At 39.9% G+C, this 16590-nt stretch overlaps 1 protein-coding gene across 2 annotated transcripts in view; it reads left to right on the top strand.

Annotated features, from left to right (window-relative positions):
• The window catches only part of astn1 (astrotactin 1), a 440186-nt gene that overhangs the window by 139049 nt on the left and 284547 nt on the right, over positions 1 to 16590 (top strand). For both annotated transcript variants that reach the window (XM_069684331.1, XM_069684330.1), the window contains exons 11-12: positions 2208 to 2345; positions 15361 to 15511. In XM_069684331.1, coding sequence (XP_069540432.1) covers positions 2208 to 2345; positions 15361 to 15511 — 289 coding nt within the window. The remainder of the gene's footprint in view (positions 1 to 2207; positions 2346 to 15360; positions 15512 to 16590) is intronic.

The following is a 16590-nucleotide window of genomic DNA, read 5'->3' as shown; positions in this document are numbered from 1 at the left end:
TTTCCACTCAACAACTGTTTCCTCACGGGGACTCTTAGTGCTTTCCACCTCCACTCTCTCTCAGGGTGCGCCAAATAAGTCGTATGGCAGCACACGAGTCCCTAGTTGTCCATTACAGAGCAGTGCTCATTAAGTGGCCGCTAATTTGTCCTGTGGTCACCCTTATACGTCACACTGCATCACAGGGATTTTCTCCTGCTTTCACAGTCCCATATGAGATGGTGAAATGACTTATGAGAGAAGTGGCAACAGCTCCCTCAGAAACGATACCGAAATATTACCATTTTAATAGACTTAGCACTCTATAATAACTTTCTGCAACCCGGTGTTTTGCAGTAAATTGGAGAACGGCAGCACTTTGGTTCAGAGACTTGACTTTCAAACAAAGGGAGTGATTGGTTGAATGTAATTAAGTGCACCCTTTCTACAATAGTGTAATCATTCTGCTCTTAAAGTGACTCCTAATGGATGCAGTGCCCACAATCGACTGCCCTTTCCTTATGCTAAGTAAGCATTATATGAAATGCAAATTGAACAATTGTGGATGAGGAAATATGTTTAGTTAGCATAAAAATGGTTGTTAACCATTTAATCAACAAGTTCCGCTCTTTTGTGCTACAAGTACTCATGCATAATTCATCAGTGTTAATAATGCATTTGATGTTAATCAGCATGCTCTGTTTAACTTTAAGTTGAAAGTATTACATTTCATCTGCAGAGTGTTTAAAGATTGATGATATTCATTGACTCACAAATAAAGAATAGTTTTAAAGCCCTTGTTCCAGACATCTGTTGTTTACAGATTTATAGCCCTCTTCTGTCTCAGGGGGAAACTCTTATTGGCCCTTCTTTGTCACCGTTTCTCATTTGGTATTCATTGCGTCCATTAGCACACAGTGTCCTTCTGCTCAAGAAAGAGTTATGCAAAAAGAATAACTTTACTTTAAGGTGAAATAAATAACGTCTGATCAACTTGATTCCATTATTCGGAAACACTGATGCAGCAGAAACATTCATCTATGAAGAGAGGCTGTTTTGACAGCGAGTCCTGGTCGTTTTTGTACAACAGAGAGAAGGCCTTGATTGAGTGGCACTGCACGATGTCACACATAAAGATCTTTCTTGTTTGTATTTTGTCAATGATTTTTGCTTGAAAAAAGTAAAGTTTTAGTCAGTGTTTTAGAGCCAAGGGATAGGAAAGTAGGTCTAACAGTCAGTTGATTGGTCATCCACCACTTTTGTCAAAACACGAAATCAAAATCATCTCAGCAGCATGAATGGCCATGAGAGTTGTGCAAACATAAATGATACCTAGAAGATGAAGCTGACTGACTGTGGTTTTCCCCTGAATTTCCATCCATCAGTGGGATAACTAGCTAGCATAACTAATGTTAACCTATTATTTTAAAGATAATTAGTTTCAAGGGCCCTTTTATTTACTTAAACATGTGTAGCACTAGCTATTCAATTGAGTTGAAACCAAAAACTTTTACATTTTAAAGTGTATTCCTCTGCCGTTTAAAAGTCTGCCATCTCGTTTGAATTGCCGCGCAATGCATCCCGGGATACATCGGGCAAATGCGTCCTCCGTTTTCCCCGGCCGCGAAGGATCCATCGGGTGCATCCTTTGCAGCCGGGGAAACAGAGGACACATTAGTCGGCCGTATCTGAAGGAGCCTTCGAATTGTCACAGTTTCTTTTTCTTTGGATTTTCCGTTTTCTTTAAGTTGTATCTGTAGTCATCGATCTTTTCTTTGTTTGTTCAGCCATAGTAGATTACTGTTTACTCGCAACACTTGCAGAGACCGGAAAAGCAGCCGCTTAGCTCCGCCTACCCTCTCTGATGGACCAACCACTGCTGGCTGATGGAGAACGCGTCACTAACTGGGCGTCGCTTGTGATTTTTTTTCAGCGAAAGTTGCACCAGACACCCAGTCCATAATGCTGCAAATCGAAAGACTTTCATCAGTGGGCCATAGGCTCAATCATCATTGTGTTACTTCATTTGGCGATAGATAGTGACTTAAGAGACATTTATTTAAATGAAAATCTTCCAGATTATCACTTTAACTAAAGGCATTCCCATGTGATTTAGCTACTTTGTGATTAGGACAAGGTTTTCCCTCCTTTCCACCGGCTTGACCTTGTTCCTCAGCTATTCTTTTACACTACTATACTTGTCTCATCTTCTTTCTTTGCCTCTGCAGATTCACATACACGTTAGGAGAAGGGATGTGGCTGCCGTTGAGTAAAAGCTTTGTCATCCCTCCTGCCGAGCTCGCCATCAACCCCTCAGCGAAGTGCAAGACGGACATGACAGTCATGGAGGATGCGGTGGACGTACGGTGAGAGATGACATGTGCTGTTAGCACTTTCAGCTCGCATTACTTTCCTGTGGTGAGGCTTCAGAGACGTGAAGACAGAAACTCTAACTTAAGAAAAAGTTTCATAAGGCTGTGAGGAAGGTAGGATTCTTTGGGCTGCTGCACCAAAGTGTAAATACAAGTTTATTTTGATTGCTCCACTGAAGCATTACCAGAAGTTTTTGTTAGTTTTATTGTGTCTGATGAAGCTTCTCAGCACACAAAGTACACATTGACTTTAGTCTTCAGACCTTCTTTTTCATCAGTCATCCCCAAAATGTAGCCGTTGACTCCCTGGCTGTCTCGGTGTTTGTATTCTCACTTAATCAGTGTTAGTTTTTATTTACTGCTGTTGCAGAGAGTCTACAGCAGCCCTGTGCGGTTGATTCAGAGGTCTTAGCGGTCGTGATTCAGAGGGTTATAAAACTCTAAGATCTAAAACAAAATCAATAATTAGGATGGAGAAAAACAAGAGTTTAAAGAATAAGAAGAAAGAATTACTCGGCGATTCGGAACCATAAACAGCATTCCGATTGTTAAATGGTTCATAACTCCTCCAAAAAGAATCTGCTCTGTGTGCAATGACTGAGTTTGTGTCTGAGCTGCAGATTGAGCCAATAGTGATCCAAAACAATGCTGCAGTATTAGACTGGGCTCAGCTGACAGCAGCGGCACAACAGAATTATTTAGCTATTTTGGTTTGCTAGCAGCCAGGCAGGAGTCTGAGGACGGTGACGGTGCTCAGTCCAGAACTTTGGTCCAAAAACATGTTCATAATAAGACAGCCATTTTAAATCATGGCCACATTCACCACACATCCTCCTGAGGATGGAAATGTGAAATGCTATATTTTGGGATGCACCGATACTACTTTTTTTCAGACCAAGTACAAGTACTTACATTTTGGTACTTGCCGATACCGAGTACCCATATGAGTACTTTATAGTATCATTACAGTCCTCATAATGACTTCAAAAGCATGTTTCATTTTCATCAGACGTTCCTCACTTTCTGACTGTGACAAAGTAAAACGACAGAATGATGCAACTGTTGCTGACATTTTAACACTCAACTTTGTGTTACTTAAACATGACACTGCCACACATTTTACTTTTGTGTAACCTGTAACACATTCAGTGGATTTCAGTATAACACAACAAAACACATATAGTGTAAAAAACGTCACGTGATGAGCACTCCCATTTCTAAGTGCACCTGAACGCAGCACTACACAGCGCATCCCCCCGAAACAGGGCAGTGAGGGAGACATGCCCGGACTTGTTTACTGCACTTACTACGGAGACATCAGTGATCGCGGACTGACTCTTTTTATTGTGTGTGCGTCCATGAATGTGTAAGTTCGTTTGCCTTAATGTTCATGTTACACTCTGTTAGCTTCAGGTTGGTCGTGAGTGTACGTGCTGTCTGTGAGGACTAAGCCTTTTTCTGAAAAGTGACATTGCTCCTTCTCCGCCTACTTGATAACTATCGGGAAGCTAACGTCAAGCCGTAAAGTGTTATTCGGCTGCGGTATCATCACATTATCTTTTCTTTGACCCTTTTTCCACTTTCTTAATCAAAAATGTAGCTCTATAAAGAAGTCATGTACAGAAGAGTTTAAAACGTTTGAAGATTAGTTGCTAGCGGCTAATTTTAGTGGTTTATGGTCTTCTGTCTTCCTGTGTTTGCACGCTCATGAAGTTTAACTGACACTTATTATAACATACAGTTGTCCCTCTATTGGTGGCTGAATTTACTCATGGTATATGATATATGTGAGCTGTCAGTCACTGGAAAAACCAATCAAAGAAAACCAAAATAGCAGATTTTTATGAGCAAGAAAACAGCCCCCTAACCCAACCCTAACCCTTTATTCTGGGTTCGTTTTGTAATAAACAACTCATCTCTTTTCAATGTGCTGAGAGTGCTTGGATGAAGCACCTGTGCATAAAGCAGTGCATTGGTTCTGTTTCTTTAACACATCGTCACTCTAACGCCTGTTTTTTAATAGAGCATCGTCATCTCTTGCTTTTCATTAATTATTTGTTGCCCTCAGTATTTGGAGTTATGACACGCATCAGCAACATTCAGTTCATTCAATTGGGCTCTTCTTTCTCTGTTGTGACGGACACAGCCAAAACAAGCTGCCTCCGTCTTGGTTACCAGTGTAGAGGCGCTCGGAGCGACAATACATAAAGCAGACTTTCTCCAGTCAGCCTCATGCTGCATCACTTTTAATTAACAACATCTGATGCCTGTTTGGCATGCATGTGTCTATTATCCTTTGTTAGCTGTTATGAATGTAGTTCATCCCGTCACACATAATCAAGGGACTGTTGGCTTGGCATGTTTTATCTTAACCATGTTATAATACATTTTCATAAAGGGGTTAATTTATCCACTGCCATGTTTTTATACTGGATATACCATGTCTTTATTTAACAAAAGGGTGCGCAACACTATTCAGTTTTAGGAAAAATCTGAATCTTTGGGTCTGCAATATTTTATTAAAACATGTAAATCCACACAGGTAAAATTTACACTGTAGATAAAGTGTTGAATAAGTTTTCAATGCTAATTGAATTGACTTATTCCAAACACATGGCCTCAGCAGAATAAAAGTGCACATTTAGAGATACTGTATTCCCACACCTGAAATTACAACTGAATTACTTAAACAATTTCTTTACAGCCAACATCAAGGCAAAAAAAAGCAGAAAGAGCTTCACTTATGCTGCCAACTGCACTTGTTCCCTTGATATAACGTCCATGAGACACTCTGACGGCAGAACAGTATGAATCCAGTGCAAAATAAAATGTACTTGAGACAGAAAAAGCATCATGCATGTATCAAGTCATAACTGTGTGCACACTGTGCATAACAACACATCGTAATGGTACATCTTCCCACTTCACAAACACCTGCAAAACACAGAATTTTGGAAACTTTGCATCAAAGAGAGTTTAAAGAGTGAACAAATTACCTCGTAACGTAAGAAGAGGTAAGCCATTTACAAATCCACTTCTGACTGGTTTCATTTACCGTTTAGGAGAGCATCACTAATGTCGGTGCCTTTGTGCGATCCTTAGAAATGATGCTACACAGTGAAAATGTAGGTAGTGATACAGAGGGGTACACACACCAATGGTGTCACCAATGATGGTATTGACTTCTGCTGTATTTTCTGCAAACATTATACAAGAGGCCTTCTTTATATTTTAGATGACATTAACAAAGCTAGCTAGGTAGGTGAGCATTGGCTAAGGCCAAGCTAAGACAAACCTACACATTTACTGTGTTGTTGAACGTGCTATACACAGCGGTCAGCTGCATTGTGGAGCAAAAATGTGGTGAGCATGACTACAATTGTTCAACAGTAAAATGTTGTAGCATGAAGTGTGTTTGAACAGGATTAGTTTTGGAGAAGAGGTAGGTTAATGTCATTAGTCTTGGTAATCGTCTTGAAGTGTATGCTGGAACATTCACTGTCAACAAGTGAACATATCAGATACTGCCCTTAGGTGGCGATGGTTGTTTGCCCTGTGATAATGATGTCAGGTAAAATTAGTCCTGCTCAAATGAATATCCCCAATCATTTTTTCCTCATTAGCATTTTAAAGAACTCAAGGACCCTTTTCAAGCCCTATGTTTGTTTTAAGTGGGGTGAAAAAAAAGTTTTAAGTGGGGTGAGAAAAAAAAAAAGTTTTAAGTGGAGTGTATGAAGTTTCTCAGAACAAACTTTTTTAATGGTCAGTGTAAAAGTTTAAGACTTTTTAAGGCTTTATATCTATATTTTTTTATTTGAATATTGAGCTGGCACACATTCAGTGTGGTAAGTGCTGATGGTTTGTAGTCTTGCCACTTATTTAATATTACACTGGATTTTCTTGTGAACTAAACATTAAAAAAAGAACATTACAGTTTTAATTTTGTATTGCTCAGAGATGTGGACTTGAGACTTGGTGACTTGGACTCGAGTCAACTTGAGTGACTGTTTTGATGACCTGACAAAAAATAAATGACTTGAGACTCGACTTAGACTTGCAAGTTAATGACTTGAGACTTGACTTGACTTGAGGCATGATGACTCGGATGACTTGAGTGTGTTCATAAGTTTATATGTTGTCAAGTTTCTGTCTAACTATCAAGTATGTATGCAGCGCAAACTGGGAATCATGATTGGACGACTCAAAAAGCTCCCTGTATGTGATTGTCATGATTGGAAGACTGGCTGTCAGTCAAACTCCTCGCTATGGCAACACGCAACATCAAAGACCCCAGCTACCTGATGCTTTTTCCCCAAAGAGAAGCCTCATCAGTCGTACTCGTTACTACTCGATACTGTCTCAGAGCAGACCATCATCATGGCTGCGTCTGTGCCAAGATAATACAGATACAATTCATTGTCATACTTTTTGAACAGGTTATATAAATTGGCCAATAATATCGTTATTAGACGAGCTGCTAATACCTTGTCTTTTCTCTTTATAAAGACCAGATACTACAGGTAAGAGTGCTGGATCTTGGGTGGAAAAATGTGACTTGGGACTCTACTTGACTTTACTTGACATAACCTGTGACTTGACTTGACTTGAGACTTGGACCAAATGACTTGAGACTTACTTGGGACTTGAGTCACAACACTGGTATTGCTGGCCTTTTATATAGTCACTTTAACTTGACACAGTGTTCTTACCTCTCTTAATTGCTTTATATTTCAGCGAGTCCAAATCTGAAATTCTTAAAGTGCTGAAAATTGCAATTAATTTATGAATATTTTGTGACTGTCCTAATTGTAATATTAAATGTGTTCAGCTCTGTACACTGGCCTGACAATGTGTGCCTGACCATATCATCTTTTAATAATGTGTAAAATATAATTGTGTTTTTATGTATAATGGCTGTGGGCTGCATTCATATTGTTTTGCTTTAACAAAGCAGCCACTGGGTTTTAATGAGATTGTGATGATAATAAATCTATGGTAGCGAGGTGCAGACGGATGCACTTGGGAAACGAGTTTACATTAAATTAATGATCTTAGATTGATGAAACGTTAATGGAGGTGGCTGCCCACCTGACGGTCATAATGAAGTATCTGCCCTGTACGAATGACCATCCGATAGTTGTAGGCGCACTTTACAAAGAGACACACAACATAATCAAACCCATAGTGGTGCAAGAGGAAACTTTAGGAGATCACAGACGTCAATCGGATTATTCCTCTTGGAAAAATACACACAAATGTATGTAAAAAAAAAAAAATCCATGGCAGTCTAACAGATGGTTGTTGCTGTAATTCACCTCCGACCAAAGAGGTAGGCAGACCGATCAATAGAAAAAATGACAGTCAGAAATGGCCATCCCGAGAGCAGTGCTGCTAGCATGATCTATCTCTGTTTATCAGTCATGGGTACATTGTTGTTTCTGCATGTTTAAATGAATGAGGGCGTAGCATTACTGTGACTCTTGTCTTTATGCCCTCAGCAATAGATGCCACATGTAGTTATGCATATATGAAACGTCTCCATGAGTAATTTATGAGTAATTTGTTTTAAAGCTTCTTTCCAAACTCTTTCCTTTGTTAGATAACACTTATTCATCTCACACAATAATCAGCTGTACTGATCACTAACATTTATCTCATAATACATTATTTATGGGCTGTTTGGGCTGATCATTATAGCCCTATTAACAACAGCAAAAACAGCACGATATGTACAGTATAACATACATGCATCTTGTTAAACAAATGTTGTTTGGATTGTTTTGTAGCAATAAATCAGCGTACTGACGTACTGAATTACATGGATGATGATTTTCTTCTATCTGAGGCAATGAACACCATGTGTGTGCTATTCCATTGTAGGACATCTGGGATTAAAAGCAGGTTTGAGCTCAAAGGTCTCTGCCCAACTGCACAACAGTTTGGAAAATGTACAGTCTCAGTAAATGTCACATAATGTTTTCTTCATTTTGCATTAATCTGTTAAATGGAGGTTATTTGAAAGGATGACCATGAAATGAAAGTGAAAGAACATAAACCAAAGATCTGCGTAAAGGATGGGACTGTGCCTGAAAAGCTTGACTACCATCAGAGAAAGATGATTTTTGTCCTGATGCAATTGATTAATTTTATGAGGAAGTTTCCATTAGACCTTTTTTTAAGTCCGATCTTGGTCTGAGTAAAATATTTTACCTCACAAGTTACATCCAGTGCTAACATGTCATTGCTGGAATTATCAGATTTGTTTAGGTATCGTGATGAAACATTGGGACAGGGAGGTTAAGCTGATTGATGTGTTGTGTAGTGAATCTGACTTACTGCAGGCCATTACCATTACTTCTAAACGTAGCCACAGTCTGATCCTACATACTGACGCCCAACACTTTTAGCTGGGTGAGGGGCATGATGAATCGATCGACTGGAAAGGATTACTAGCTGCATGGCTAACTCAGCTAACTAGTTAATGTCAGCTACAGTTAGCAGCAGTGGTTATTCAAGCAGAGCAGCTAACAGAGGGAAAACCAGAATCCCAGGGATGCCAGGCGCCAAACCTGGCATGAAAACCACCTTACTACTGTGTTTCCTGCCATCAAACTGACCTCAGTTAGTCTCTGGGACTGTGCTGGTCCCAGCCCGGGCACGTATCCACCCGTGGTCTTGAAACCTCCTAACCTGTCAGTTTTGAATTTGCACCAGTTTGTCTATTTGTTGTTTACACATCTTTTTCAGCTTTTTGCTGCATTTAAAAATTTTTTTTTATTTAATTTGCAGCGTTTTTCCGTCACTGCATTTGTTTAAGTCTTTTGAACGTGCTTTTGTATTTGCATCATTGTTGAATTTGCAGGCCGGTTCTCCCGATAGAAATCTTTTGGACCGTTGCAGCGCCTTCGTTCTAGTGGCACACAGTAGTTATGGCTTTTTGGATGGATGTGTATTTAGCTGCTTCCAATGAAATTAAGTTTATATTGTACTAATTGTTTTTTTCCAATTAAGTTGTGCTAACAAATGTTAGCGCTACCTAGATTATGTTGGGAAGTAATGATTTTTTTGGGCGAGTCCCATCTGTGGTTTGGTTTAGGCAGCAAAGCACTTTGGTTGAGGTTTGGGAAAGAATGGGGTTTCTGTTGAAATTGCCTTTCACTGATGAAAATATATTTAGTGGTACCAGGGACTCATTGGCAAAGCCAAATGGAATGGAACCATTGTTATTGTTACACGCACCTGCTGCTTTTCTGCTTTGATAAATTAAACAGTCTGGTGTGAAAAAGGTCCATAAAGGTTTTTCCTAAAAAAGTTGACTTACATTTATTTCCTATCAAAACCTGCTCTACAAAAAGATGCATCGTTTTTTGAAATGTTGGAACCCATCAGATTTCTTTTTTGTCACCAGGACTAGAGTTCTCGTTGTTACATAATGCAGCACTTCAACACATTATTACTATGAGAGCGTTGTAATTTTCAATCCCCCTAACTGTGCTCAAATGAAACTCCAATCTCCCTTTCTTTTAACATTTAATTTTCGATTGGCAGTCTCCTTCAAGGCTGTGTAAATGATTCATTTCCCATCCACAATCTCTTCAGCTCCCCTCAGGGGCCTCACAGAAACACTGCTGACACCATCTTGAAGCTGCAGGATTATTTAGCCTTTATGCTGCATTCCTCCATGTTTGATGATCATTTGCTACTCTGTGTTACATCTCGGTAGATCGATCCATAGAAATGAGGCCTTATCTTCCTGGCAGTAATGACTGGAGGAGGAATCAGCCTTGTTTTCTCAGTGTTTTTGTAGCAATGCCTAGAGGTTGTAAACAGAAGATGATCTTTGGAGTTATACAATTGTTTATCATACGTGCTTTCCATATTTTTCAGGTTTTTACAGCTAAAAAACGAGTGTTGAGACAAAAATAATTATTCAATTTGGTCTCTGCTTCTGTGTTGTATTACTGCTAAGTGAGTGGATATTGTTGAAACTCTTTTACATAACCAATACATCTCAAACAAATCAGTAATCTGTAGAAATACTTCTGAATTAAAAAATGTATTGCTGTTTTTTATTGAGGGTAATTTAACTTCTGCCATCATTGAATAAATTACTAAAGCAAGGAATTAAAAACTTGGCCTTTAAACCTCTCGGTTACTTGTCATCGGTAAAAGGGCTCCATGAACGGTTCCTCATATTGCTTGTTTTGACGTCCATGTACTTCCAGCCCTCATTATTTAGCGATCCATGGTCATTGTGCCCATAATTGAGGCTCACATTCATGACCTCTTTCAGCTGCAGACAGCTGTCTCATACAAATGTAAAAATGTGTTATAGGTAGTTTAATTTGCCAATCATTTTAAGCTTACCCTCCATTTAAGTTGTCAAAAATGATGCTTTAATTTGAAGTATTTTTAAAACATTATAAAAACATTTTCTCTTGCTGGATCTACTTTTAAAGTACATAGATATGTAACATGTTAGATAGCTTTTCCTCTGGAGTGTTTTACTTTTGAGAAAGGTTCAATGAGGTAGCTCATTCCTCTGGTTTCATAAGGTGATTGTGTACGTAGACTGATTGTAGCATCAGATGAGTGAGATAAGCTTTACAATAGTTTGCTACTTCACTAGGATGGTTTAGTGTTTGCCATGTTGCAATTATTGGTTAATAATGGACGCGTCCTTTATAAAAACCCCTGAGCTTCAAATCTTAGCAATTTCTCCATAGAAATACAGATGCATGACAAATATACACCAGTAAAGTTTAAACATAAATGTATCCATCCATCCATTATCTATACCGCTTATCCTGTTCAGCGTCGCAGGGTGAGGGTGGGGGTGGGGGTGGGGTGCTGCCTATCCCAGGTGTCACTGGGCGAGAGTACACCCTGGACTGGTAGCCAGTCAATCACACACAGGGCTGACACACAGAGACAGACACCCTTCACACTCACATTCACACCTAGGGGCAATTCAGAGTCACCAATCAACCTGACGAGCATGTCTTCGGACTGTGGGAGGAAGGGAGGGAGAGAGAGAACCGACGCATGCACGGGGAGAACATGCAAACTCCATACAGAAAGGCCCCCTCTGTCTAAACCAAGGTTACAATCGGCAACAGCACTTACTACTGCTCCATCGTGCAGCCCCAATAAATGTATCACGTGTTCTGAAAAACTCTGAAAAACAGATCTTCTTCATCAAGACTGAGTTGGTTTGATGAGATTGGATTGACAGTTGCAAAACAAACCCACCAACTGTGTCAAAGATTTTGATTGAAATGTTACTAAATCCTATTTGCTGCACAGTTGACATCAGCTTTCCTAAATGAGACACGAAAAATCTACACCTAGTCTCCTAATTATATAGTAATATAATAACAGAACCCAGATAATAGTGTGTTCATGAAGGACCAACAGTGCCATGAAATTGCGCAAATGAATTAACTTTAGGAGGCGGTTCTTGATGAATATCATCGCTCTCACCCTCAGTGCGTGGACAAATTCCAAATATGGATGATTCGCCAATTATTGCAGCCAGTCTCTCATCCTGCGCTGTCAGATCAGGTGGTCCTTGTCTTCCACCTGTTTCCTTCCTTTTTTTCTGCTCAGCGATTCTTTTTTTAGCGTCCACCTTGATGTCAAACCACTTTTTTTTTTTTTTCCTGAGCCACGGTACGAACCTCGGGAGACACAGCATCTACAGCCTCGTTATTGAAGCTCAAGCTTCACCTTTTTTTTTTTTTCAACATCGTGACTCCTGAGGACACGCTTCGAAAAAGAGTGATTTTCTTTCTTCCACCTCCAACACAATTACCTCAATTTCCGCTGTGCTGAAATTCTTTTGGTTTTTTTCCCCCTTTGGGGCCATCTCTTGCAACTCTTTCTCTTTTAAATTGTCTTCAGCTCACCGCTCTCTTCATGATGCGCCAAGCGGACGTCCTTGTATAGAGAAATGGGGGCGTGGTAGTATGCAGATTGCAGATTGCAGGTATGCGCTTGTCAATTTAGAATGATTCTGATTCACTAACATGCGCACGGTGGTGAGAACAAAATTGGCCAGTGCGCACGTGTCATGAATCCAACCGTGATTTTGCATATGCACTTATGCGCAGAGTAAGAACATTTCTACGCATATGTTAGTGAATGAAGCCCATTGTTCATACACCTCCATACTGGTTATACGATGACTGTTCTAGCTTCAACTAGTCACCAAACATGACTGTTAACCTCTTTTGCTTTAGATATTTAAAGGGAAAATGTGTTGCACACAATGGTTGGATGTGTTTTGACTGTAATTGCAGTTCCCAAATAATTTAGCATTCACACTTGCTGTGAGTTTCATCATCTTTCTATGCTCTGTTCAATAGCTCTTCCCTGAATAAATGACAACAAAGCAATGGGCAATTATAATAGAAAAATTGGTTTGTGAGATAACATCAAGTTGACTGTAGAGGGATGGAAAGCTAATGTCTCTTCTCTAAGGGAAGGGAAAGAGTGTGAGGATAAGGAGAACTATTCTGTTGAGTGCCAGAGAGGTCGTAATTTTCCTTACCAGGCCAAGGGTCATGGTACTGCTGTTACACAAGTTCCTGCTCATCATCATCAGCACTGTTCCTCAGCAGAAAAAGCTTTGTGTTTTTGATTCTGTGCAAGAAACATAGAAGTAATTTTTTTGTCATTTCCACCCATCGCAAATGATGTCGTACCTCTGTTGGACGAAGTGTTTACTTGACCTTGTAAAAGGTTTCCAGGGCACAAACAAAATCCCAGACACACACAAAGTGACTGCTCAGAGCAAGGTTAGAGCACTGGTTTCATGTTGTGTTTTATCTCAGTAGTCTACTACTTTGCATAACAATTGTGCTGTGAAAAGTCATGGCTTTCCTCAAGATGATTACACAGAATGAATTAAACATGCAGGTGTTTGTGATTCATGAAAGAATGATTGTCTTTGTTCGACTAAATAGAGAGCATGTGTCAGAAAATGTCTTGTAGAGCAGAACGTTAAGGTTCCTCACCTCCACAAAGATACTGAGATGTGAGCTAAAGAAATGTGACACCTTAATCAATCTGAATAAAAACTAATTTTGCTGAATTTTGCTGAATTTTATTCAGCGTCCTTAACTAGTTTAAAGGTGTTTAATCATCATAAAACAATACTGACATTGAGCGTTAATGTCATCCATGTTCTTATTTGGAGAGCATTGCTATTTACACACACACGCACTATGTGCGGTGTAATATTGTGTTCAAGATAATCAAATGTTCTTAGTTGAACAACTTTAATCCATTCCAACCACTGCCTTTTGCTAATATCTCAATCTTATTAAAGCAGTGTAAATGAACCTGACATTATTAACATCTCTAATGTGTTGCTCAGATAATTAGCTTGTTAAAGGGGCCATATCTTTTAAATGGATTTTCTGAATCAGGGGCGGCTGTGGCTCAGTGGTCGGTCGTCTCTCAATCGGAAGGTTGGGGGTTTGATCCCTGACTGCTACAGTCACATGTCGAAGTGTCCTTGACAAGACACCGAACCCCTTTGTTCCCGGTGGCATAGCCATTGGGTATGAATGGGCATAGATCTGAGTGGAGATTGGCACTTAGGCCTTTGCCATCAGTGTGTGAATGAGTGTGTGAATGTGACATGTAGCGTAAAATCAGCTTTGATATTTCATATTTCTTTCACATTTTCATGGGTTTCACATTTTTGGGTGTTTATTGTTCACAGTGAAAAAGTGAAAACTGCATATTTCCGTGTTTTTCCAGAATGACATTTTTAAAAAGGTCGCCTCTGAAACGGGCCGTTCAGAACAGCTGCAGGTTTCTACATAGAACCTTGCTTTCGCTGAAATCGACCAATCGTCATTCACCTAGTCAAGTCGTTATCAAGATTTCAACTTACCATTCCCATACCTCCTGGCGATTCTGGCTAGTATGTATAAGGCAGAATAACCGATCCTAGAGCAGCCATGTTTTCTACAACTTAGGAGTGACAGTGCCGTGTAGCCACTCCAAATACTGTCCGCCAATCGTGGCTAAGGTCTGACCTTTGAATGGCAAAACGGCTTGTTGGTTTCAGGAGGAAGGAGAGGCTCCGAAAAATAATTACATTAAAATATGTATAAAATTTTTAGAACTAAACAAACTTTACCAACGTGATTGGAAAAACACGTCAGAATAATAGAAAATTGATTACATAGCTAAAATATGTCCCCTTTAAATGTTTTTTATGCATATATCTATTTGTGTTGTATATTTTAGCGCTAGATAAAATCCTCAAAGGATGAACACTGGAGTTACAAACTCAAAATTAGCGAGTCAGAACAAAAAATATCAGTGAAATTGTGCTGGAAGTAAGCTTGGCTACAAGGTGGCTGCTTGCAGCGGTACTTAGCAAACTACTGTGGGAGCAATTAGTGAACATACCCTAGTGCTAAGCTTGTGCTACCAAACAAAATAGCTAGCTGACCTAGCTAATGTGATTGGTTATTGAAACATTTAACATTTATAGATGTAACGCACTGTTTCATGGTCATAAAGCATGTTTCTTCTCTGTTTCGGAGCACTTTAAACCCCAGCAGAGCAGGGTTATGTTAATGTGGCTAGTAGAGCACTGCTTATATGAAAGCCAAGATCCCTTTGTTCTCTCAAAGGTCAGCACTGCCAAGACAGCTTGCGCTTGACAAACGATGCAGATGTGTACGTCTAAGTTCATCAAAAAATCATCATGAAATATCTGCAAAGACTGTTTAAACTTGCAAGTGAATCTATTAATAATTAGGTCCATTGACATGAATTGATACTGCTGAGAGTTGGTGAGAGGAAATCAGTAGAATCCCATGCAGTGATTAAGAAACAACTTTGTCTCTCATCTACCCAGCAAACCCCAATAAATGTTTTGTAGTAAGATGAAAATGAAGTCAGTCCTCAGCAGGAATAACTCACAAACATAGGCGCACACATCTAAACAAGGATCCTCTTTTTTTCACCCGTTTCTGCTTCACAGAGAGGAGTTGATGATCAGTTCATCATTCGACTCTTTGGAGGTTCTCCTCGACTCCTTTGGGCCCGTCCGAGACTGCACCAAGGACAACGGAGGCTGCAGCCGCAACTTCCGCTGCATATCTGACCGAAAGCTGGACTCCACCGGATGTGTGGTGAGTTGTTCTTTTATAAAACTCTGGCTGGAAGCTGCCATACATTAGCTAGAAAAGCCGACCGTGACCTTTCACTTAGACTTCTATATAAATCATTTTCAAAGTGCTTTACTTCCAACACTCTCCAGATCTGAGCCTCTGGGATTTTTGATCTGATGCCCACTCGTACGGCCTCGTCTCTATTGTTTCATATTCTAATGTGGTATGTATATCATGTTGTGGCCATCAATTTTTAAGTCCATCTACCTATATAAATATTCATAAGCATTTCTGCAGGCCAGGATGACCCACATCAAGGACGAGCTGCAGACCTGCTCTCCGTAATGTGTCTGAGTAGACAGTTTGACTTCGCCTCTTGTCTCGTATGCCTCTTAGGCTGACAACACACTCATTACCTCCAGGTGGTGCTTAGCAACAAGAAATGTAGCAGACAGGTTTGTTTTCATGTCCATCTGTTGACGACTCCAGCAATAGCCTTCTTGTTATTTGCAGAATCTTAGCGCCGTCTGCTAGCGTTCTGCTTCTGCTAAATCCCCTTCCTTCTATTGATAAGCTGTCAGGCACCACCTCCTAAAAATTTAATTTCTTTTCAAGCACTGAGATGCACTTGAGTTAAGCTTTTCAGGTGGGCTGGGAAGATGCAATTCATGCAATTCAGAATGCTTCAACTTATCTCTTGTAATGCACCTCAAGGAGAGCCTGTGAGATGTTTTTAATGGGAAAATGTTTCACTCATAGATTAGAGTGGATGCATGTATTTCCAAGCAGCTATGTATGCAGATGGTTTGGTAAACATTAGCACAAGAGTTAAATTGCTGTGTGCAGTCAACAGGCATGTAAAAGACAGGCATGTATGGATTACTTCCTAGTTCTGTCATCTCCCTGTAAAGGGTTTATTCATATTTTTCTTTATGGGTGTTGAATGAGGTCCTTATCTATAGACACTGGCATTGGGAACGCCTCCATTGAAAGGTGCTGGCAGGGGTACAGGAACAGAGGTGAAGCAAGGAACTGCTTTGGATGGGGGCAGCAGCAAAATGCATTTTCATGTGTATGTATCCATCTAAAAAAGCCACAAT

This window comes from Semicossyphus pulcher, unplaced genomic scaffold (genome assembly GCF_022749685.1).
Source record: "Semicossyphus pulcher isolate SPU_LCO1_2020_fin unplaced genomic scaffold, fSemPul1.0.p SCAF_7, whole genome shotgun sequence".
NCBI lineage: Eukaryota > Metazoa > Chordata > Actinopteri > Labriformes > Labridae > Semicossyphus > Semicossyphus pulcher.
The sequence above is the reverse complement of the archived record's forward strand: the minus strand, read 5'-3'. Positions and strand labels throughout refer to the sequence as shown.